Genomic DNA, 26,891 nt, shown 5'->3' on the forward strand with positions numbered 1-26,891 from the left:
GGCTTTTTGTGGGTTACCTCAGTCCCTCCATGCAAATTGTAGGGTAGTACTTCTATTAAGCCATGATCGCTTCGGTTCAAAAGATTTCTAATTAATTATTCTACCAAGCTAGACACAAACAGTGTCGTAAAATGGCGCATGAAATGGCGCGGTAATCTTACGGGACTACGCTGTGTGATCATTTGGGTTCAAGCGTTTCGAAAACTTAAAAAACTTCTAACCAGAAGATGGAAGCAGTATTTCCTGCCAAACTTGTAAATCGTCTCTGAAACCATAGAATGCCACTGTCTATCCTTGGTTGTAGAAAGACCCTTCAGGTCAAGAATTATGAGAGGATTTCACACGCGATCGACAGCGAGTGTAGGCCCATGTTGTCTTAAGATCTGAGCAGGCAACCTTACGGAAGAAAAGTCCCTGTGCATTCAACGAGTTCCCCTATTTGGAGATTTCGTTTGCCGTTTTATGTTCAAAACAGATCCCTGAAAATATCCCTTCTTTCTCACTGCCATTTTTCATCTCTGAGGATAAAATTCAGTGACTCTTATAAGGCAATTTCTATCCATTTGTTCCCATTGGGCCAGGCTAAGCTCCTTACTATACCCCTACTCTTGGACCTCATGCACTTCTTCCTTGTAATTGGCCAACCAAACCCATTCCTGATCCAAAAAGTCGGTCGCCCACTGCCACCAAAATTAACACACAAGACCAAAACTCGAAGTGTCTACTGATTTTCTGACGTCAAGGTAATAATCTACGTCACTGCACAAAGAATACCACAGTGGCAAGAAGTCATGTAGAAGGGCGAGTCAGTAAATAGATCATAAATGGAATTAAAACAGCTGTAATGAAAGCAATAAGTTTTCTATTTGTATCACTAGGTAGCAGCACAATCCAGCTTCATGACAATCTAAGTAGCAGACGCGCATACGCATGTTCAGATGCTATTTCAGTAGTCAAAATGGCTACCTTGCTTGAGGAGTATACTACCAAAGAGCAGCGTCACGTGTTATTATTTTCTATTTATGAGCAGAAGTAATCAACGCAAAGGATATTCCTAAAGAAATATTTCCCAATTACGGTGGGAAGTCTTTGTTGCTTAAAGCGGTTCAAAACTGGGTAAAGAAAAATTCTCAATGTCATTCGAGCGCCGCAGATGATGCCCAACTAGGAACGGAAGTGGCTGAGACAACAGTCAAAAAACTTTTATACTGTGGGTTTCGACGCGCTGTTAAAACAATAGTACAAGTGTATCAATGCTGGTGGAGGATATGTCGAGAAATAAATGTTTATTTCCAGGTTTCAATATCACATGTTTTACGTTTATACCCATTTATGACATACTGACTCTCCCTCATACCACTGCACTCCTGGTCAAGTTGGTCTAAGATTTCTTCAGTGCTTCTATAAGGGGGATAAAGCCGATGAAAGGGAAAGCTAACAGCAATCATGAAGGCTACCTTAAGTGGCCTGTCACCGGTGACTACAATCCTGATATCATCTTTTCAAACACCACGATTATCGCAAAAAAAAAAAAAGTGTCCCTCTCGCGGAAGGGTAGATATGGCCGAAGATCTGGAGAACCGACAGGAGATGAATTCACAGATAATCATAAGCAGCTTTTCCTGTAGTGGGGCCGTCAAGAACGACGGAAACGATCCTGATCCTATCTAAGAAGTTGATATGTGGAGAACTAAAAGCATTTTAAGATTACGGTCCCCTGAGATGAGACGCCGTGTACCTTCTCAGGGTGCTACTAAAGTCCCAGAAAGAAAAACAATTTATATCCAACTTTAAGGCAGGAAAGTCATCGACGAAACAGAGCAATACAAACGTATAGAAGGGACATTGTATTGTACCTAGGGGTGAATACAAACAGAGTATTGATGATAGGCGATAATCTTTTGGCTTAGAGACTGAAATTAACGGCCGTTGGGATTCGTTGCGCTGACCACACGATACCCTCTACTCGCACTAACTTCGCCGACAAGCGGCGGTCGCTCGGTCGGTATAATTCGCTTGCGGACTAAAACCACGGAGTTTTTTTTTTTTGCTTAGAGACTGGGAAGTATCGCCGTGCTGTATATACGTTGTTTACTTTCCACAGAAAACAGAAGCACTTTAAGACATAACAGACATTAACAGTCAGCGCACAGTGAACAATGCTATCTCGTATTGTGCTCGTATGCATTCCATAGAAATTATGAAAGAAGTATAGATTCTTACCGTTATGGACGAGAAGAGTGGAGTCTCTGGCGAGGGCCAATTCTGAGTCCGTTAACGTCGCGTCCGAAGCATTCTCCGATGTCGGTGTATCGCTAAGTCCTGCAGGGTGCTGTAGTTGCTGCTGTTGAGGTTGCTGGTATTGGTGTTGATATGGCTGCTGGTACGTATGTTGCTGGTACGGACTGTTAGTAGCAACCAGCGGATGCTGCTGTTGTTGCGGATGTTGGCGTCTCAGAGATCGGTAATGGTGTGTGGGAGACTCAGCCTCCCCCTCCGAGCCACTAAGGCTGTAGGCAGGGTACAAGCGGCCTTTCCCTGAAACACAACAGGAACACGCTATATACCGTGTTCTTTAGGGTTGGTACTGTCTGCTTGTCTGAACTGGAGAACCGCAGAATGGATTTCCATTAAATTTGGCATTGGAGAATACCGCAACTTTAATTTCCTACAGTCGGTATTACTAACATGACGAACGCACGAACTTGTGAGGTAGCATTGCTATGATTTTGGCCGTCTGAAGGCTCCCAGAGCCACCAGAGAGTCCTGTGGAACTTGGAAATACGAATCACTCTGCTGGCGAGACCCAGCAGGAATATAGCAGGCAAGCAAACAACGACTTTCAGGCGTCTCCTGCATCTGTAGCTGGTTCATCTAAGCCGAACGTGTCGCTATTTATTATTTAATTCCTTGGGTTGGGGTGGGACTGAGATCACTTGGTACGTCGGCCACTCTTTGGCCAGGATGGTGAGTGTGGAATGAGAATTGGCAAAATAAAACAAAAGTACTCGCAGAAAACCTGTCCCAGTGCCACCTCTTCCACCAAAGATCCCACGTGATCTGACCTGGGACAGCACCCGGGCCTACTAACCTCCAGAGGTTATGACACAGCCAAAGAAGTGTTCCTAAATGAACTTAGAAACTGTTAAGGACAACCTTTAACTTGCCTCAACCTCTCTTCGTTGGTGGACTGTAGTCGGGTAGACTGTTACTTACGTTTCGGAGGAATATGTTGCATCTTGAGGACAAAATGTTATACTCTATCCTGAAGCGTGGACCAAAATACTCAACCGAAACATCTACGGGTTACATAGCATCACATCTCACAAGCCAGTAATAAAAATAAATTTACAGTCACGAAAACTATCAAACCTTTCAAAGAAAAAGACTGGTTATTCGGAAGTCAGAAGAGGCCGCTGATCTAACCAACGAATGAAGTGAAGAATAGGAACTTCCTACTATTCACAACGATGATAAGGCGAGGCAGGTCGTGGGTAAAACTTCTGGGTGCTGGCAACACTAATGTCCTTTCAAGAAGGCACTGAGTTTCAGTACAGCAAGGAAAATGGAAAGTGGCCAGAAAATCATGATGATATATATTCACCTTGCACAGCATATGCTGGTCGGCCTAGATTACTGCCTCGCCTTCTCTTCATGGGAAGGCAGAACCTGTACGACGGACAGGATCACACCAGGATTGCTGACATCGCAGTGTGACCTTATAAAGCGATACGGGGCTATACCGTGTCACCCCTAGCGTGGGATATCAGCGCTCTCTCACGGGACGGTTTGAATCAACGGATTACAGACCCATCTGACGGCATGACCCAACATTATGTACTAACAGACGAACTTGTGTGAAACTTTACAAGCTGCTGCCATTCCCGAGCTTCTGTAAGCTTCCCAACATACGGCTGAATTCACTACGATGTACTTATGCGTTAGAAACCCATCTGCGATAATCCGTGATCAAATCCAACTTATTGAACAGGGGTTGCTTCCCTGGAAATTACTGAAAAAGACCCATAACGCCACGGAGTTCAGGGTTCTTAAAAAAATTACTAAATATTGTGGCGTATAGACCCGTTGCTAAGCGGCGACTCTCTAAACAGCTGTTTTTGCTAAGTAAGGCCCACAAAATACACGCAGGCAACAGTAGAAGAACGGTGTTTTCTGTGTGGTCAGCGCTCAGATGTTATATATAAGGGTTGAGTCAGTTGGGAAAGTTCAGTTGTGAGTACACTTGGTCATCGACTTACGACCGACTTCCGTTCTGACTGACAGGTCGTAAGTCGATCTGGTCGTATATCGGTCATATATTTATTAACAGTATTTTTTAACTTTCTAATCTTTTTATCGTCTTTATAATTTATTTTAAAAAACTTTTACGTTTTAATCGTCTTTTATTTTTTTGTGGTCGTAAGTCGATGACCTAGTGCATTAGACAGCGGGGAACGGCGTCAGCTCAGAAGCTGAAGAATCTCAACTGTCGAAGTGTCGTTACCAAGCAACGACTAGGGAGTTCTACATGGGAGGTTATCATGATATAGCCTGTGCGAGTGAAACTGAAGAACCTCCACCACTAGAAGCCGTTGCCTGAGAACGGCTGGTGAAGACGCAACTAGCTCGAAAAAAAACTTAGCGTGTGCTGTGGTGATTTGTGAATTGTAGAGATTAGCAATGGCGTTGTAACTGCTTGTAGTTCCGAGTCGTGTGTATGAGTGGTCAGTAAATATATTCACCAATCCAAACCCCGTCTATATTTACACACGCACCCATACATGTGATAATATTTTTCCGTAAATTGCGATAAATTCCGAAACATGGGAAAGGTAGACGACTTTACCGATCTTGGTAAGGGAACAAACATAGATATGAAACATTTTATCCTTAAAAAATAATAAGTTAATGAAGATTTGAAGTATTCGTAGCGGTGGTTACGAAGAAATCTTCTGGTATACAACGCCAAGTAGTCCGTTGAAAGTTGGCTGAAATTTCTGAGAAATATTTCTCCTCCACCTTCAGGGTCGAAGAATTAGCCAAGCTATAAACCAGCTTCCTACTACTCCATACCAAAGACAAAATGTTTCTGTGTGTATGCTACATATGATGTCTAGTTATTATTTAGAAACTTTAGTCAATTATTTAGTAAATTGTTCCTGCTGGCATAGAGCCCAACAGAGTGTGACCAAACCTGTAATAAATATGATTCCTTTATTAATATTTTCAGTTTACCGTTGACTTCAAAAGACCCTCTTCTAACTTTCATGCAAAATATCCTATAATTTGATACCAATACAGAAGTATTGTATATTAACGGAAAAAGGTAAACTATCCCTGTAACAGGCCGTGGAGACCCATAGGGTTGTGAGACGTGGAAACTCCCACATTTTCTAGACAATCGGCTCACAGATGGCGGTGAGGTGGTAAGCCTAACGCGCCGGCCGGCCTCTTTCTACCTCAGGGTGGTACTCATTTATGTTAAAGGCTTACTCGACCCAAGGCTATAGTGCCTTGAAGGATTTAGTTAACTGAAAATTCCAATTACCTCGTAGGGGAATAGAACCCGCGATCTTCCGGTTTGTAGCATAGTGCCTCAACCAACCATGCGACCGTGTGCCCTTTATGTTAAGAAAAGTGAAAAGAAAATGTTAAAAACAGAATCTAAAAATTACTATGATGTAAAGTTATTTTTCAAGGCACATTACTTAACATTCCATACGCTCAAACCGTGAAGAGAGGTGAGGGGGCTCCTAAAATGAGGAGGTTTTGGGCAGCTGCCCATTTTACCAAAACAATTATGCGAATACAAGAAATATTCAAACATGAACTTGTAGTGTCGAGCAGTGTCGAGTAGAAATAAAAATCGGTTATATTTTTGCAAACATATTCTTCAGGATTTACCTACTGTTGTTTTTTGCAGACATAAAAATATTCAGGATTCTACTGCAAATAAAATCTAACAAAAATTTTTGAAGACTCTACTGAATTTATTGCTAAGCAATATTACGGCTACTCTGTTAAGAATCAATATGTAAAAATATCTCTGATCAGTAAAAATAAATTTCTGAGTGTCTGCTGGGAATCGCTGACTTACATAAACGCGTCATTAAACCAAACATAGTAAATCCCTTTGTTTCCGTGTATCTAATCTTTTGCATCGCATAAAGAGATGGCACTGGTAGACGAGCAGGGTGGATGTATAATTACGTAGGTTTCCTTATATTAGGAAAGCTGATTTCCTCAGTTTAATTACATTTAGAATGTAGGGTGAGCTGCTCTGTCTGCAATACAACGTCCAGTTATTACATAAACACGTGCGAAATTGCATCATACAGATGTAAACTGGTGTTACAAGTTCGCAGTGATCCCTACAGCTTGATATTCCTACTCGTGCTTTACTTACATACAGTCAGCCTTTCTTCACTTGGCCGTTCTCAACAAAATGCGCAGTAGACGAAGTCGAGTCCAATAATTGTGTTAATGATTGCAGGGTGGGTATGGGCCAGTTAGGACCTTAGTTATGATGCAGGACTCTCTCTCTCTCTCTCTTCCTCCCCCACTTGAGGTGAAATTTTTTTGCCCTTACTAATTGACATATTTCTCAATTTTGATTTTGCGCACTTCAGAGGTCAAGTCAAAGAGCACGGACAGTACGCAGGCCTTGCTTCTGAGATCTGATGTGAAACATTAAACGTGTTACAGAGCGCTGCTATACTGAAACACTTCGTCACCAGAATAATTCTATATTTAACAAAACGCCTTAGTTTCTTGATACCGCCCTTTGGTTCCAATTCCGGGTAGTGTCCAAATAACGAGGTACCTGCATTGCTAAGTCGGAATGACGACAGGCTGGATGGCCAGGCTTCGATTCTCGGCACGGGTACGTGATTATTCTTTGTAGTCCACAGCGTCCAGACCGGAAATAGAACCCACTCAGTTTCCTATCCAATGAGAATCGAGGGTAAAGCGACCGAGGAGTGAATCTGGCTAATTACCTCCATCTAGTGCCGTGGTAAACACTGGTATTCTACTCCCCATACGTCTTCATGGTGTGGTGCTTAAATTTACCTTTTGTCTTAGCCATAGAATGATGACCTGCGGATATTTCAGTGAAAAATTTGTGAACTTGCAGATGACCTGCTAGGTCAGTTACAACCCCAGTTTCTTCTCATCCCTTTTTTTTTATTGGCGCTACAGCCCTCATTTGGGCCTAGGCATACCTCCATGAAACTCTCCGTTTCACTTCGGTTTTACTAGATCTTAAGACATACGGTAGGACTCCTTGGGCGGGTGATCAGCTCGTCGCAAGGCCTCTGCCTGTACACAGAACAAACAAACACGAAATAAACACATATACATAGCAAACATCCATGCCTTATGTGGGATTCGAACCCACGATCCCGGCTTCGAGCGAGCGAAGAGAGTGCATGCCTAAGACCGCTCAGCTACCGTGACCGGCCTTCTCATCCCTTAGAGGACGAAAATTCTGCAATAGGCTGTTCTCCTTCCACCCCCACCCCCCCGGTGATTCTCCTTTATAGCCCGCATAGTATCTTAGGTGGAATGCTAGGTTCAGGAATGACTGATGAACTGGAAAGGAACTGGAAAGAAGCGGTGATAGCCTAATAGACATACTATCGAGTTCTTTGTCTTGAACGAATGAGGAAAATCACAAGAAACCTCAGTCAGTACAGCCGTTGTCCCAGCCGGCATTCGAACCGAGAGAACTGAGAGAAAATATTCCTCTTGAAGATATACACAAAGCGAAAACTGTAATAATATTCTCTTCTGGCACGCGACACCGTGTAATCCGGTAGAAATTTCGCCGACGTTTCGGGACCGAAGAGTAATTGACGAGAAGAGAGCAGCCAGTTCAGTTTGCTGTCTTAAGCATGGAAAGTTGGGGTAAGTGGGGGGGGGGCGCAATTCTGATGACTCAATACTAGTATAACCGAAATTCATATCACATAACTACTCAGTAGTGACTTCAGTTGTTCGCTTGTATATTGTCACCTAGTATGTGTGTGACTATATACGGGGGTTTGGATTGGTGAATAGATTTCTTGACCACTTACAGATCGTAACTACAAATAATTATAACACTATAGCTATTTCAACATATTGAAGTTCACTACAGCGCACAGTCTAATGTTTTCAGTCTGTTACTTGACGCTTCCTGGTAACGGTTTCCAACATTCGTTATTCCTCTGCCTTCGGCTCAAGTCCTCTCTTCACAGACTCCCGAACAGAAATGACCGAGTTCTAACCTTGTCCCTTACTTATAAAATCTCGGCACGAACCACACAGCAAACACAGTTCTTCCATTGTTGTAGTCCAATTGTTGCATCATTATTATTTGCTGCCTAGCAACGGGCGTTGTTCTGTTGTTTGTTTCGCGGGAACGTTGCTATATCCATTCATCTTGCTGTCATTGCACAGCAACGGCTCCACACGCTACAATATTTAGGTCACGGGTGACATAAACACGAAAGTCTGTACTGGTATTACCTCCCTCAATCATATGTTAAAATCCGGCCCACGTACAATTTTGTGTGTGGGCCCAATTTTTATTATCCACATCACTTCTCATTTCGTGGAAGCATAATGAGGGTCGTTCTACCATAAAATACAAACTACCACTGGATGACGATTTCCAAGACCGTAAGGCAACCTGGCTAGTCGGGGAGGAAGCCTTTAACCACACATACATAACCACGCATCTGTAATGCCTCACAGAAATGAACAAATACATGTCACACATAGATACATTATGAAAACAACGCACGATCATTTCTACATCCAGAATTATATTATACACAATATAGGCTGTTGGTATAAAAATGCAGAGAAGGTATTTTATAAAAAGTATATGTAAAAACGTAGGGGACAAACGCCGGGATGGCCCCCCCGCCTAGGATAAGCCCGTTTAGAGCAGGTTCTGTTGGAATATTGGCAAATCGATCCGCTACCAGGCAGTGCATACTGTAGGCTGTGTGGGGAGTCAAACCAAGCGCTAATTCCAATGGTACACAACACCACTAGTCACGGGGGGAGTAAAGTGGGGCACAGAATGATGACGTGGAGCGAACACGAAGGGGGGAGGGGTAAAGCAGATTTAGAACAGAGCCCGCAGGCAAGAATTAATGTGGAAAAAAGTCCTTGATTCAAAGAACCCTCTAAATAGGAACATTTGGCATAGGAACCCTCAACAGTATCCAATTTATAATATATCATAAGATACAATACAAATTTTAAGCAAAAATCTTTATTTCAGTCCAGATTCAGGGGTGTAATATTTTGTCTTCCAATACTGCAAAGGCAGTAATAGACAGAAACAAAACGGTTTCTAGAAAACAATGTAAAAATCGGTGCAAACACATTGCACGCCATTTGTCATAAACCGATTGCTATTAGATTAGAAATTAAACTGATCGTTTCTGTGTACATCATTGTTGGTTGTTGACAGAATGTCTGACTGATAAATTGCTGCTAGCCCTCGATAGTACAGTGATACTTGATTCCCAGTTACACGGGACTCACGACCATATTTAACTCTCTGATGGCTCTGCGAGTCTTCGGAGTCACTCCACTCCGTTGGTTGCTGGTTTCCGAACAAAAACGAAATCCGTGTGACTGGTAAACTCGGTTTCGACAGAACATTTCGCGCTTCAGCTGCTAGAATGCGTGCCTTTACTTCCATAAAGATAAAAATTATGCATGTTACATTTAGGGAAACTGCGTCGCACAATATATAAATGTAATCAAATTGTTATGAGCCGTTTCCCATAAAATCGTCATTTTGTATTTTGGGGCCCATGTTTTTTTGAAGAGGGATGTTCACAGTCACGGGGTACTAAACTATGGTGGATTAACTTGCTGTCACGTGTTAGAGTAACTGCATGCCGGATGTTGATTGGCCAATGGATTTACTGACCCTTTATACACACGACTCGTAAGTACAAGCAATTACGTCATCGCTGAACTCCACAATTCACAGATCACCATAGCAACCGCTAAATCTTTTCCAATCTGCTGTGTGTTCACCAGCTGTTCCCTGGTAACGGCCTCTAATAGTCATTCTTCAGCTTTCCGCACTCAGGTGCTTCCTGTACAGCGAATATCCCGCAACTGAACTCAATCGCCAACTCACCTATAGCGCCATCTCTTCTTAGTCTTCTTTGCAGGGCTGATCTCGACTGCCGACACTCAGCTATCAACTACAACTAGCAATCCCCACTTTGAGTACAGGGGATCCACGAAATGCTTCGTTTTACTTCAGTTTCTTAATATTAGACAGCCGGTAGGATTCCTTGGGCGGGGGATCAGCCCATCGCAAGGCCGCTGCCTACACAGGACAACACAAACACAGAACAAAGTTAGACAAACGTCCATGCCTTGAGTGGGATTCGAAACCACGATCCCATGTAGTGAAACACACCTTTAATTAATGCGGAATAGCTCAGTCATATAGCTACTGAGCTATGAGCTACACAACCGAAGAATCTGGGGTTCAATTGTTGGCAGAAGCAATAGATTCTTCTCTTCTAAACAGTGTCCGGACTGGCGCTGGGCCCAACTAGCCTCCTGTACAACGGGCGTCGAAAGGCCTCTTCGGAAGGGTAAAGATGCTGGAGCATGAAGCTAGTGCGGAGATTAACAAGTGGATTTCTCTTCACTTAACGAAAAGCTCATTCTATATGTGAGAACTCGAAAGCATCCGGAAGGAAGTTTCGGGGCCCAATTTGAGGTAATATCTCAGCATTCGACTGGCAGGACCAAAAAAGACTGCGAAGAATCTCAGGATATTCGGCGTAACTGGCCAAAATTCGGAGCAAGCACCTCTCGAATTCCAAGCCGGAACTGATCTCTGTTCGGAAAACATCGGGCAGTAACTTGCACAGAAAACAAATTTCAGGGGATAGAAATTTCCAGGACTATATACCCTCTATTTCTTCGGCGCCTCCCCAATATTGGGGGTTATTACCTTCTGCCCCCTGTACAGTATCTATGAGTGATAATTATAACATGTATTTTTTTAATATAACATCCGAAATTATCTCAAATGTAATGTTTGCAATCGGCTTCATTCTGACAAATAATTGCGAAACACTAGTGTCACAAAAACACACTGTTAACAAGCAATCAGAATTAGATTACAAATCTAACAAGCTCAACCTGAACAACGTTTGTTAGGTACGTTGTCCGATTGTTTAAATAAACAGACAGTGCAGGTAGAACGTTCTAAACACGGCAATTATTGACTGCTGTAAAGCGCGGAATCAAATAAGTCTACTTTCGTGTATATTTATAAATGAAACTGCACACAAACGCGTCTATTTTTTGTGACGTTAATGTCATTATTGCTGAGAGAAGTATAGAATTATTTGTGAACAATTCTCGAACTAGCTAATTATAAAGACAAATATTCAAATTATTACATGCATTCAGAGTTTGCACAGAAATTTAGAATTTCACTCGTTATAGCCAAACAGACAAACTTAAATACGTAAATTCATCTAAAATGTTCACTTACTCACTCATGGGGCTGAGCCCTTCTTGAAAGCTGCGAATTGTGCAGCCACTCAAGAATTTCCCATGTTATGGAACCCCCAAAGCTTCATTACTGTGATCACAAGAACCCTCCACTGGTCCCTATCCTGAGCCAGATCAATCCAATCCATCCCATCCCTTCCTATCTAAGATTCATTTTAATACTGACCACACACTTACGTCTTGGTCTTCCTAGTGGTCTCTTTCCGTCTGGCTTTCCCACCAATATCCTATATGCATTCTTCCTCTCTCCCATTCGTGCTACATGCCCTGCCCAATCTCATCCCCCTTGACTTGATCATTCTGATTCTACTTGGAGAAGAGTACAAGTTATTAAGCTCCTCACTGTGCAGTTTTCTCCAATCTGTCACTTCATCTCCCTTCGGTACAAATATTCTCCTCAGAACCCTGTTTTAAATATCAGGTAATGTAAATATTTCTATATAAATTTGGAACATGCCTATTGGCCTATTGTAGCCTGTCCCGGGTGATTATGATGATGGAGAATTTGGTTAAATGAAGATTGGCAGGGGAAACCGAAGTACTCGGAGAAAACCCGCCCCAGCGCCACTTTATCCACCACAAATCCCACTTGACCAGACCCGGAATCGAACCCGGGCCGCCGCGGGTGGGAAGCCAGGAACTAACCGCTTGAGCTATGGCGCGGCCTAAAAGAATGCAAACTGTGCCTCTGAAGAGATTCGAAGCACTGTTCACAGCATTATCGCAGTACGCGTGACCTACAACATTTGTCATGCAGACAGCTGAAGAGGTGGAGCAATTATGGAGGTACGTGCTTTATTGAACTCATGCAAACATTCGGGGCTGGAATCCCGCAGCAGGCCTTCACTCAGGACAGCTGCCTCCATCCTGGCAAACGCATTGTCAAATGAAATGCACGCTTCATCCTCACGTCTATATTACAATTGAATTAGATTTCGGGTTTATCCCCAGCTCCCATGCCAGTCACACATAGGCTTGATGACGTAATAATATCTCTGGTGAACGGTGTTTGACTTCAAGCACGTCGGAAGGCGGTATAGCTCAGTCGGTATAGCGAGAAGCTGGACTGCCGAGGATTTCAAGGCAGGGGAAAGACTTTTCTTTTCTTCTCACAGTCCAGATCAGTTCTGGACCACACCCGGTCTCCTATACAATGGATACCAACGGCTTTTCTGCCGGGAGGATGACCAGTTACGTCCATCTAAGCGGCCTCCGTAGTCTAGAGGTAACGTTCCCACCTCATGACTCGTAGTACGCGGGTTCAAACCCGGCGGAGGTCGTGGAATTTTTAAGGGCGGAAAATTTCAGGGAACAAGTCCTCCGGGAGAGACTATAAGCCGTGGGTCCCGTGTCGTAGCTTTACGGCACGTAAAAGAACCTCATATTTCCAAAGGAGGTCACTGAGCTAAATTCAAGGACATTTCCCGCCCAACAGTAATCTGTAACGCCTCTGATAAATGGGGGAAGCATTATAGATACCGCCAAGCCAGTAGAGGCCGAACTCGCTGGCTCGGTCGGGACTGATGGTACGCACCAATATCGGTAGGGTATAGAGACTGGTATAATATCATAGATGGAAGCACAATGGACCAATACTGGTCTCAGTGCATGGGGAAACCCACCCTCTCCAATAACTAACTAACTACCTCCATCTAGTGCCGAGGTCATGCCCATCACATTGGCCGCGCGGTCTAAGGTTTGAACCGTCTTCGCCATCTAGAACTTTGCGATCGTGGGTTCGAATTTCATTTTAGGCATGGATGTCTGTGTGCGTTTATTCTGTGTCAGTGTTCTCATGTTTGTATGGAGCGGAAATAGGAAGGGTTGATCCCCCGTCCAAGGAGTCCTACCGATTGTGTATAAATTATGAAACTGAATGTTCACAAGGGCAGTAGAGCTATAGAGAGAGAGAGAGAGCCAAGGTTAAGAATGGTGGAGCTGTATATTCTTTATTCCTTCGTGTGTCTTCATGGGCTGGTACTCGATTCATTAAGCACAACGAAAATTTTATCTTTGCCTTCAACAGGTACATGCGGTAAGGTAGTTGGTTGAGGCACTATGCTGCAAACCGGAAATTTGCGAGTTCGAGTCACAGTCAGGTCATTGAATTTTTTAAATTTTTCTAATTTTTTCAGCCGGAATAATACCCTGGGGTTGACAGCCTCTAACAGAATTGAGTACCAGAAATCTTCCTGGGGTTAAAGGGAGGCCGGCGCGTAAGGTTGACAACGTTACCGCCATCTGTGAGCCGATTGTCTAGAAAACATGGGAGCCTCGACCTCTCACGCTCCTATTGTCCTTCACGGGCTGTTACAGGGACAAATTTACCTTTCTTTTTTTGCCTTCGACTGCGTCTTTATTACAACCCTACATATTTTTACGTATTTTTAAACCTGTGAGGCTTTATCCAGCATAGGACAAAAGAGGTTGGAAGCAAAATGAGACTGGAGAAAAATGGGTTAATGAAAAATATAACAATTTTTCCCCCCAGTCACACAGGTCGACATGTTCCGGCCCTTTGACATGTACATGTATGGGAGAGATGATAATTCCAAAGTATGCTAGATACAATTTTTCTTGATAAACCGTAAAAAAATAAAATCTGTTGGAGATCTAAGCATAGAAGGAGGAAAATATTAATACGGATCTCAAACTAGTGTGAAGATATTGATGTATTAGTCTCATTCTGGACTGGGACGGTGTGTGGTGTCATTTAGGGACGTGGTATCAAACGTTTAACCCAATGAAATTGGTACGATTCAATTAGCCGATCTACTATCAGCTTCTCAGTAAGTATTTCGCTATGTGGATCTACTTAATTTGATAGTTAATCTTCGAATTATGAAATAAAATCGCGGAAAAAGAGCGGAATGGTGGGTAAAGAGTGGCAAATTTAACATTTTTATTTCCGGTGGGGGTGGGGGAATCGCATAATTTTGTTGCGAATTTCCCATCTTCCTCCGATTGTTTTTCTACGAACGGTATTATGGATTGAACTTGTCAAAGTGGTAAGAACAAATGGCTTCAAGCAAGGCCAACTGAAATTAGTTCCCTAATTAGTGATGAACTACAAAATTTAAGAAGATAATTTAAGTGACCTTCAAAGCGATGGTTTTATATAACTTACTTACTTACTTACTCATGGGGCTGAGCCCTTCTTTACGAGCCGCCAATTCTGCAGCTACTCAAGAATTTTGCCCTATTTTATGGAGCACGAAGGCTTATTACCGTGTTCACAAGAGCCTTCCCCCGGTTCCTATCCTGCGTCAGATCAATCCAATCCATACCATCCCATCCTATCTCTCTAAGATCCATTTTAATATTGTCCACTCACCTATGCCTTGGTCATCCCAGTGGTTTCTTCCCTTATGGCTTTCCCACAATAACCTATATGCGTTCCTCTTCTCCCCATTCGTGATACATAACCTGCCCACCTCATTCTCCTTGAGATTTTATATAAGTAGTATATAAAAATTCAGGTCCTACCTCACATGAGTTTCCATTACAAACACAAAATCTCTATAATTTTGAGAACCATGAGTAACATACAAATAAAATATTTGGGAAAATGATTTTGTGCATGTTATAGAGAATGGAAAGGGTCAAAAAGATGACAATGAAGAAAAAATAATCAACTGTCTTTGCTGCGTGTATGTAAATCTCCACATTCTGGAACGTAACAAGCGGCAACATTGTGCATAGGTGCCAAGTTATACAGAAACGTATTGACTATGTAGAAGAATCTTCTATCCTGAAGATAGAGACGTTATATTCCTCCGAATACTGGTACCTATCTATCAAATTACACAGGGTCATATCCCAAAGACGATCTCCAGCAAAGAATTACGTGTAATAAGCATTTAGTATGAAGAAAATTTTGGTACTCGCAAATGCAGACCCACGTCAAACTGACTGGGCTATTTTTCATACATAAGCACTTTTTTACTGCTAGTGGGGTGGGACTAAGTCCCTTGTACTGCGGCCACTTCTGGCCTATTGTACCAGCCCCAGATGATAGGTTAGGGTGATTGTGGACCAACTGGTGGAATGAAGATTGGCAGGGGAAACCGAAGTACTCGGAGAAAACCTGCCCCGGCGCCACTTTGTCCACCACAAATCCCACTTGACCAGACACGGGATCGGACCCGGGCCGCCGAGGTGGGAAGCCAGCAACTAACCGCTTGAGCTATGGCGCGGCTACACACGTACAGCGATGTCACAATTTTTTACTAATTAAACCCAGTTTACTCGTACATCGGAAAGCGAAACATTAACGAATCCAATCATGACGAAATCGATTAGCAATTAAAACGCTAATCTCGTTTTATTTGTGATTAAATTCTTTATCAGTTTAATAAGCACCTGTCTAAACTGCAGCGGTAGACTTATTTCTATCACACAATAGTACCTATATCGCAAGTCAAAACAATAAGCCAGAGGATTCATTACCTTGTCCACAAGAGTCCGCCACTATTTCATACCCGGAGCCAGATGAATCCACAAGGAAGTAAATGTTAAACACCCCAATTTTAATCATCCTCAACCTGTGTTCTTCAATTAATGCCAGGCACAAATTTTCATGCCCATACAAAATGTTATTTCTTTTTTAGATAGCAAAAGGTAAACAAAAAATTTGAACTGAATGGTAGAAAGCATTCCCTGATTGAACTCCGTGCTTAATTTTTCATGAATCCAATTTTAATTTATTACTTAAAAAAGGAAAGGTATCCCTGTAACAGGCCGTGGAGGCCCATAGGGTTGTGATACGTTGAGGTTCCCACATTTTCTACACAATCGGCTCACAGATGACTGTAAGGTTGTCAGCCCTATGCGCCGGCCGCCCTTTACCCCAAGAATATTTCTGGTATTTATTTCTGTTAAAGGCTGAGTCGACCCCAGGGCCATAGTGCGGCTGGAAGGATTAGGTCAATTAAAAAAAAATGCAATGTACTCATCGGGAATTGAACCCGCGACCTTCCGGCTTGTAGCATGGTGCCTCAACCAAATACGATACCCAGTGCCCCCTTCAATTTGTTACTTTCGTTTCCAAATATCTGCCACAATCTAAGACAGGAAATTACCGTTATCTTAAAACAACCACGTTCAGAAATATCAAGATGCCAAAAACTGCGTTCCAGTTTCCTTCTGTCACATATATTCTTTAACTTTATGTAGCGTAAATACGTGCTGTATAAACTTCTGTTGAAGGTAGCGAGTTCGTGACCAATATCCAGTCTTTTGGAGACACGTATGAAGCATACAATTTCCAGGCAGACGGATTTTCAAACAAACGCAATTTTATTTCATCTTTTTATTCAGAAAAACTACTGCATACTAAAGGCAGCACTTCTAGACCTGACCACTGGGAGGCGGGTAAGGGGAAATATGGCGAGATGTTGCGCGGAAATGCCTGTGGAAGGGATGGAGGGCGATCCGTTACAACTAAGACTCTATTATAACTCACAAACACCCTACAACTGTTATCTGATTTATTTGACTTGGTCAAATCCACTGAGAATTCTCTTGACAAGAGTCAGGTGTAAAAATACTTACAGTATACTAACTGCAAAATTTGTGACACAGTTCAGAACACATAACAAAATAACCAACTAGTCCGAAACTTACATAAAAAGAATGAAATATAATATGAAGGCGTGCCTCTTCCATCGAAATACATTTGCATGCCGTATTTTGTATTGAATTACATTTACATCACGTATACAAGAACAAAAGGAGCAATGCTAAATACCGGGTGACTATAAGGAAAGTTCATATTATGCGTATATTATAAAATTACGTACAAAATCTCAGGGAAAATTACAACTATCGGTCGTGTTGCATTAAAATTTGATACCTATAAATTTTGCCTGTGGTTCTGTAAGGGTGTATGTCTCTGACATTAAGGGAGGAACATAGGCTGAGGGTGTTTGAGAACAGGGTCTTGAGGAGAATATTTGGACTGAAGAGAGATGAAGTGAAAGGAGGTTGGAGAAAACTGCACAATGAGGAGCTTCATAACTTGTACTCTTCTCCAAGTATAATTAGAATGACCAAGTCAAGGAGGATGAGGTGGGCAGGGCATGTAACAGGAATGGGGAGAAGATGAATGTATATAGGATATTGCTAGGAAAGCCAGAATGAAGGAGACCACTGTGAATACCAAGGCGTAGGTGGGTGGACAATATTAAAATGGATCTTAAATAGAATTGGGTGGTATTGATTGTATTAATCTCGCTCAGGATATGGACCAGTGTAGGTCTTTTGTGAACACGGTGATGAACCTTTGGGTTACATAAAATGCTGGAAAATTCTTGAGTAGCTGCAGATTTGGCTTCTCCTCAAGAAGGGCTCAGTTCCGTAAGTAAGTAGTTAGTACCTCAGTAACAATCACGCTTTCGTTATCAGATTATATAAGTGGAAACAAGACTCAATATCTCGTCTTAAAATGTTACTTCAGGGGAACGCCAATCAACAGAAATATAAGGAGAACTAAATTTTCAAAATAAATCTGATGTGATCTGAACTCTTGATACAGAAATTGTATATTACGGTACAGACTGGCGATTTATTCATGTTTTGTTGTATTCTTTGTTCCTATCAACCGTAATAAGAGAAAACGCTGTTTTACTAATTAATATAATTTTATTATCATTGAAATAAGGACATTAATTTAAAATATGTAATAGATACATTTTCTTAAACTTTAATATTTTTATTATTTTATATTTACACGATCTTACAATATTACACGAAATGTGTAGTATGTTAACCACAATAAAAATCACCACTACATGACACAACATATTTAATAATTTCAATTATATTTATTGTGTCATGTTAGGTGGGTCCCATGTTACCAAGGCATGACGCGTCCTCAGGTTGCGGATGGAGGAGATTTGGAGGGTAGCTGCGAATATATTAAGTAAGCAATCGCGGACAGCCGACAAGGGGTGGTCTTCCAGCTGGGGGGTTGGGCGTTGGGCTACAAAACTCTCACGAAAAATGTATTATTACAAAGGATTTTACTGTTTGTTTATTGTAATGGAATAATCCATGGCAATCTTAATTATCTCTTGTCCCCAGTACCTGTTAACCGTACACCGTATATGTCCGATAAGTTGTATGTTGATTATCGGTTGGCGTGCTAAAAACAGAATTGATGGTAATTGTCGGCTTTCCATCAGCGTTTATCCGGCCCCCCACCCACTGTCCGTGTGTATTTATATGTGCCCTTGAACTCTGATCTAAAGCAGACCGCCGCAGGATGTGACAGTTACTGCAACACATATGTCGCTTTTCCCCGCAGGTGGCAGGGGAGATCTTCCTACATTATGCATTCTGATGCCACGTTACAGGACCCAATGGGACTCTCGGGAATTATCACGTGATTCAAGCCAGATAGAAACGGAAGGGATGCAGACAGTGCGAAACCGGTATGTTAAGTCTACTGCCATGAACCAAACATTCTGATGAAGGCGTGAATCCCAATGAGGATGAAAGAAATGCAACCGAATCCCACAGTAAACCCCAGTAATTCCGCCTATGTTGCCCTCTTCACTCAAACATCTGTACTATGTTTTGTGTACGAATATGCAATGTGAGGGTGTAGAGGGAGGCTGTATCTTCTGTCCTTTACAGCAGTTTCTATTCTGTATTTCAGGGATGTCCAAGTTAAAAAATCTGAAATGCTATATTGTACCTGAAATGTAATCTGTTCGGCAAAACATGAGCTCTGTGATATGCGAGAAACAGGGTAAATGGCTCGCGTAGGGGGGAAGAAAACACAATAACAAACATATAAATTGGAGTACCCCTCCCCAAAACCTATTTTGAGGGGGCAAAGCTACTTCACATCTCAAGGTCATAGTTCATGTCCCACCGAAAATAATGTAAATACCTGCAGGCGGCACTATATATTGTGACATGTTGATCCCTACTGTCCCAGCTCCACGTAGCGGTAACTTAGCGATCGCGTAATAGGTGAGTAATCACCCCGCAATGCTAATCAACAGCGGTGACGTCACGCGCGGTGACGTCACGAGCGGAGCCGAAGAGAGCCGAGCGGAGCCGAAGATAGCCGAGCCCCCGTAACCTGGTAACTATGCAATGCTAATCAACAGCGGTGGCGTCACACTAGCAACAGCGTCCTGGGCTATACGCCACGTCACACTAGCAACAGCGAAAGGCTATATAAGTGGACTCCACAGCCGTCAGAGACAGTTCAGAGTTGTACGGCAACAGTTATACCGTGGATATCGCCGAGTCGAGACGTAGAGTCAGCCAGTCAGTTGTATTCTGGCATTTGGAGTGTAATATTTGTGATACTGCAGATAGCAGTAATCGTCAGATTGTAATATTGAGTGATTGTGAGAGCGGATGTGAAATAAAGTTCGCTATATAAAATACATCGTGAACTTATTTGTCGCGATATACGCCCGATACGCGACAATATATATAAAACACGTTCCCCCTGCAACGGACACACATTCAAAAATAGAGGTACTGTTGAAAATTGTTTTCTACTCGGTCCGTGCAAAGGATTTATGGTGACAATTGGAGTAGGAATAGTTCAGTTGGAAGGGAGCCGCCATTTAGGGAGGACGCAAGCAAAGGAATGTCCATTGTTATAAACCGTTACCAGGAAACATGTAGTGAAAGCACTGCAGGCTGGAATAGACTTAGCCTGATTAGGTAAAGTGTGGAGATCACCGATGGCGTTATAATTAAATGCAATTATGAATAGTGTGTTAAAGTGGTCAATAAATCTAATATCCAATCCAAAACCCCGTAGAGAGTCACGTGGCATTATATTAGCACAGCAGTCACAACACAGACCAATAGAAATATAATTTTTCCGCGCGTTTCTGATGTTCCTTTCTTGGTTTACTTTTCGGATGTTCCGAAACTTAAGACTCTCTCCGAAATGCACGGCGTACAGCCCAGAAGAGAGACTTCATAGTCACCGCCTGCAGAACCTCCAATCCAGCACACGTTAAAACAACTGAACACTACTCGTTAAGACACTAGCACTAGCAAATTTATATATGCCTGCACTTCATTTTTATTTAATGTTTGTAACAGCAGTGAAGCCGGTCACGGTAGCCGAGAGGTCTAAGGCATGTACTGTCTTCGCTCGCTTGGTAACTGGGATCGTGGGTTCGAATCCCATTCAGGGTATGGATGTTTAGTTTGTGTGTGTACGTTTTTCTGTGTTTGTGTACAGGTAGAGACCTTGCGACGAGCTGATCACCCGCCCAAGGAGTCCTACCGAATGTGTAAGATCTAGAAGAACCGAAGTGAACGGAGAAGTTCATGGGGGTAGGCCTAGGCCCACTGGGACTGTAGTGCCAAGAAAAAAAAAAAGCAGTGAATTTGAGAAGTCGGGATAGCGCAGTCGCTATAGCGACAGGCTACGGGCTGGACGTGAGGAGCCGCGATAGCGCAGTCGGTATAGCGACAGGCTACGGGCTGGACGTGAGGAGCCGCGATAGCTCAGTCGGTATAGCGACAGGCTACGGGCTGGACGACCGAGGGGTCGAATTCGGAGTCCCGGTAGGGTCATGAATTTTCTCTTCTTCACGTCCCCCAGACCGCCTCTGGGACCGGCCAAGCCTCATGTCCAATGGGTACCGGGGGCTCTTTCTTTGTAGAAAAAAGCGGCCGGAGCGTGAAGCTAACCACTCGCCTCCAACTAGTGCCGCGGTCAAGAAAATATGGATCTATATATACACACACCTTCCCGGTGCAGTGCTTGATTAGTTAAGCACACGGCAACATCGCCTTTTTTTTATAGTGAATTTACATGTCACCAATTTGAATAACATAACACGGAATATTTTCACGTGAATTTGATGTTTGCTACCTATAAGAAAGAGCTTATCGCAATCTCAATTATTTAATTTATAATTCATTCTGTCAAACGTGCGTCTTTACTATGGAATTATACTTTTACTGTCTTGTTAGAAAGGAAGGAAGGGGGCACGTGGTAGCGTAGTTGGTTGAGGCTCTATGCTACAAGCCGGAAGGTCGCGGGATCGAATCCCGATGAGGTGGATTTTTTCAATTTATCTGATCCTTCCAGCCGCATTATGGCCTTGGGGTCGACTCGGCCTCTAACAGAAATGAGCAACAGGAATCTTCCTGGTGGGGGTGAAAGGCGACCGGCGCGTAAGGCTGACAACCTCACCGCCATCTGTGAGCCGATTGTCTAGGGAGCCTCGACGTATCACAACCCTGTGGGCCTCCACGGCCTGTTACAGGGATATCTTTACAATTTTTTTAAAGGAACAAATTAATATTATGGGAAGTGGAAGGATATTCGTTAGGACCGCACAAAATAAAGTTGTATGTCGGGTGTGGCCCTCTTGTCACAAGTTGGTCAACCCTACTCTAGTTCATCCGACACCTCTCCCCCCCACCTCGCCCCGACAGCTCGACTCATCTCACTCACTCATTCTGGCTCAAAACTCCACTACGAAATATATATATCGTTCGGGTCCCAAAACAGCCATTAGGGGCCCATGATGGTGCCCTTGGGAGACGAATGAACACGATCAGGAAGTCTATATGTATGGGGTTACAGGATACGGGAGCAGTTGCCCACACAGATATCTCTGACGCCGGCAGACAACCAATCCCGCGTTGCGTTATATATCGTTCTTGGATATATTTATAATTTTTGATTTAAGATCCTCAAGACGGTGACTATGAAAGACTGCCATATTTAGTGATGTGACGCTGTGCAGAGCAGTAGTTCATCGATGCTACGAAGAAATTTATTGCCACCATCTTCAGGGGAGAGGAGTGAGCCAAGCCAAGGGCCTTCTATCGTCCTTGGTGCAATCTGTCGCACTTAAAAGAAGTGTTCTTACTAATAGTTCCTTGTCTACTGTCCCTATTGGCCCAGAGTGGGCACCAGTCCACACCCTCCACCGTGGTTTTTTTGGGAACAAGTTAAAAGGATAAAGCAGCGTCTACACGAGCGCACAAAATGCGTCCGTTGTAGAAATAGTGGTCTCTTTCATTCTGGCTTTCTGCACCAATGTCCTACATGCATCCNCCCCCCCCCCCCTTCGTGCTACATTCCTCGATCGTCAAACGGCGTATTATAGTTCCTGGATGGAATCGCTGCGTGCATAATGAAGGCTTTGAGGCCTCAGTTTACTCGAGTTGAGTTCATAATGACGATGACGTCACTGATGATACTGATGACACTCTGCTCATCCTACAGCTGCGCCACTCTGTGTACACAAATTAAAAACCGCGAGTACATAAATTCAAATGCTGCGGTTGGGAATAACTGACTCCATGGAGCCGAGCCAGCGGTTGCTCAGACACACAAGAAATGTCCAAACATTTTATGGATCAAGAAGGTTCTTTACCGTATTCACAAGAACCTTCTACTTGTTAACTATACCGAGCCTGATGAATCCAATCCATATCCCATCATGCATGTTTATATTGTGGCGTGCCACCTAGGGCCGGAATATTTGGAATCGGAACGCATCCATTGCTATACAACGGCTAGCAATTCGTAGGCAGTGAAGCCTAGGAAATCGTTGCCACGGAAATGAAAGTCTAACAGTGGAGTTTCCACCATTACAAACGAATTCTTTGAGGCAGACATGTATTCCCGCGTCCGTTGCGTAACAGCGGGAGGAATTAACCTTTCGACAAGGTGTTTTCTATTCAGTCCGAGGGTAAGTTATAGCAGTGGGTATACGATAAGGGGCCGGTAGATGTCGAATACCTCCACCGTGACCCTGCGAGTCGTAGGAGGCGACCAAAAGGGAAGTCTCATATTTGAGACAGTAAAATATTGATAAGAACTCTTCTGTTCCTATCCTACTAGAGCAGAAGAGTTCTTATCCGACTAGAACAAAAGAGTTCTTATCCAACTAGAGCAGAAGAATTATTATCCGACTAGAGCAGAAGAGTTATTATCCGACTAGAGCAGAAGAGTTCTTATCCGACTAGAACAAAAGAGTTCTTATCCAACTAGAACAGAAGAGTTCTGATGCGACTAGAGCAGAAGAGTTCTTATCCGACTAGAACAGAAGAGTTACTATCCGACTAGAACAGAAGAGTTCTGACCAGAGCAGAAGAGTTCTTATCCGACTAGAGCAGAAGAGTTATTATCCGACTAGAACAGAAGAGTTCTTATCCGACTAGAGTAGAAGAGTTATAACGTTGGAGAAGAAACGTCTAAAGGACGTTACAAGTGGAGAATAACTGTAAGTGTGAGTGTAAAAGTGACTGTACAATAAATATTCGTTCAAAATCCGACAACCCACACAATTTCTTGCCGCGTTTCCTAGCAAACATGCGACGTATTAACCTCCCATCTATGTCTACGTCTTCCTAGTGTTCTATTTCTTCCTGTTTTCCCCAAGAATACCCAGTACTCACTCCTACGTGTACTACATGACCAATCCATCTTGTCCTCCATTCTAAGTTACGTTGCTCCTCAATATGAAATCTCTTCCAGCCTCTCCTTAGTTCGTACCTCCTATGGAAAGGGGAATCCGTTTGAAATCCGCGGCGTCCGATTGATTATTGACCTTCTTGTCCTCCTTAAGCTACAGCTTCTCCCGTATATACTCAATAGTAGTCTTATGAGTGCATACGTCGGATTCTCTAAAAATGGCATTCCGTTGCGTTATGTAGAATTACAGATCACAGCTATGATTATGCGGTCATTATGAACGAAATAGCTCCTACTCAATGCTTACGTCACTAATCGCGATTCTTGGTTGGATGGTGTATAATTTGTATGCAAACTTTATACATCCGGCCGATTACAGAAGATTCCGCTGCTCTGTGTAATTTCAGTGGCCATTATTAACAATTCTGTACACCTAGAGGGAAATAACAGGCCCATATTACACACTGGGATATGAGTATCGCCGTCCATCCTATACAATTACTTGGCATGACCTCTGATTACACATTTGTTACAAGAATTCTCTGATACAGAGCCTAGTGATGACAAAGCAAAATGTCTTGACGAAATTGAATTTTTCTTTGGTCTTTCTTTTTAATTCGCTTAGTGGGGGGGTAGAGTCCAGCTGGGTCCACCCGGCACGGCGGCCGCTGATTGGCCTATTGTACCTGCCCCGGGTGATTATGATGGAGAATTTGGTGGAATGAAGATTGGCAGGGGAAACCGAAGTACTCGGGGAAAACCCGCCCCAGCGTCACTTTGTCCACCACAAATTCCACTTGACTAGACACGGGATCGAACCCGGCCCGCCACAGTGGGAAGCCAACGACTAACCGCTTGAGCTATAGCGCGGCCACTTTCTTTGGTCTTACATCATTATGATGATCTAATATATTGTGGTCTACGGACCCGTTTCTAGGCAACAACGGCGAAACAAACGAGATATCAGCCATTATTATGTAACTGTAGCTAGGCAGCGGCCCGCGCGCAACAGTGGAAGTACTGTTAGTACCAGTGTTTTCCATGTGGTCGGTTCTGAGGCTATATAACTCGACAGACCGAGTTCAGTTCAGTTAGTGCAGTTGAGTACAGTGAAGTGGAGTTACTCTCCGTGCCTCAGCTACCAGATTCTAACAGCAACAGCTCACAATCGACTGAACTACAGCAGTCCTCTAGCTCACTCACAAGGGGAACGTCCGCCGTTGGATGCCGTTACCATGCAATGACTGGTGAAAACAGGAGACTGAGAAGACATAGCTGTCACTGTAGTGAGCTGCAGAGTGTGTAAATTAGCGACAGAGCTATAGTTACTTTGTTTAGTTTCTGTAAGAATTCAATAAATCCGATTACCAAATGGAACCACATCTGTCATCACTCATACACGTGACTATATTTATATACTTCAATTTACTTAATTGTAAAGTTTCAGACAAAGAGATGGAAATAAAATAAAATGGAATTAGCGTCCTTTCCCTCTTCCATTTAGCTCCAATGTGTATGTAAGCAAAATTTGTAGTAATAAGGACATCCAGATAAAAAACATCTCCACCAGTTCCTTCATTTTATTTCCTGCTCGGAACTTCTGTTGTTACAAAGATTCTATAGTTGCCAAATAACCTAGTCTCCTTCTCGATAGAAATCCTCTTGGATTTCAGCCAACGTTTAGAATGTCTAAAAGATATTCTCCTCAGCTTAAACTCATTACACGTTAAAGTACTTGCCAGATCGGCTCGAGGAACTTCATTTAAAACCGATAGAGCTGAAGAGGTCGGCTCACTGGCTATTAATTGGTATATCATCTATATCAGTAGATGGCATCAAGCGTTATATGAACTCCAGAGGAAAGAATGTTCTTTCATTTGAAATATTCCTGTGGCTGTTTGAAGGTCATTTGAGGTAATTGCTGAAAGCAGCCTTGGAAAGTACTTCTATGTGGAGGAAGGACATTTCAACAGTTACAGACCACTGAAATTGAAATTAAAATATGATAGTTATATAATGCGCGCAATTCCTTGACTTCAAAGTGAGAGAATACATGTTTTATCATCTTCAAGTATATTCTTTTCCATTTCTTTGTATGACAGTGGCAGATTCTATTTCGTGCGGTTGTCTATACGAAGTATGACGTACCCTCCTTCGTGGAGTACGAGACTTCTCTCGCCTCACAGTCCGTGCCGTACCAGAATCAAAAGTCTGACTTGTAGGTACTATGTGTCCTATGTACACACGCAGGGAGGTCCGACATGGGTACGGGTTAGCTTACAGCACCCCCTAAGTATCGATTTCTTGCCGAGAGATGGCGTTGTATATGTAACTGTCAAAAGGAATTAGTGGTTATGATCACATAATCGTAGTAGACCTTTGGAGCTAGTGGGTAATTTAAGGAAAAAGACCTTCTGGGAGACCAAGATGTAGATCAGGGAATAATACTGAGACATAGTCTGGAAGCTCAGTTTCTACAGCGACGGGCTGTTTCCTCCACAGAGTCCACAACGGCTGTAGGGCCCACCGAGCCTCATATAAGCTAAGTACTTGGGGATATTTACATGAGGGTAAAGCTGTAGAGGCGTGAAGCTGGCTATTTACCTCCGTCTAGTGTGGAGGTGAAGAGAAGTGGAATAATAATAATAATGATAATAATAATAAAGATAAAACAGCGAACAAACATGGATAACTTAAGACGACATTTCCTAAACAAAATTAAATCTGTGAATCCTAAAGTTAGTGATCATAGCATATTAATATAGAGTTCAGTCTCCGAAACGTCGCTTTGAATAAAAAGCAGGACTTTAAAAATTAAGTCTATGTAAACAAGGGACTGCCGATCACAGTGGCCGCGCTAAGGCATGAACCGTCTTCGCCAGCTCACACACTGGGATCATGAGTTCGCAAC

General features: G+C 43.0%; 1 protein-coding gene across 1 annotated transcript in view; it reads right to left on the reverse strand.

Annotated features, from left to right (window-relative positions):
- Positions 1–26,891, reverse strand: part of LOC111869204 (teneurin-m-like) — a gene marked incomplete in the record, with an annotated part of 529,713 nt that overhangs the window by 373,029 nt on the left and 129,793 nt on the right. The window contains 1 exon segment of the mRNA XM_033753368.1: positions 2,224–2,538. Within this exon segment, the coding sequence (XP_033609259.1) occupies positions 2,224–2,538 (315 nt within the window).

Source organism: Cryptotermes secundus, unplaced genomic scaffold, assembly GCF_002891405.2.
Source record: "Cryptotermes secundus unplaced genomic scaffold, Csec_1.0 scaffold481, whole genome shotgun sequence".
NCBI classification, from domain to species: Eukaryota; Metazoa; Arthropoda; class Insecta; order Blattodea; family Kalotermitidae; genus Cryptotermes; species Cryptotermes secundus.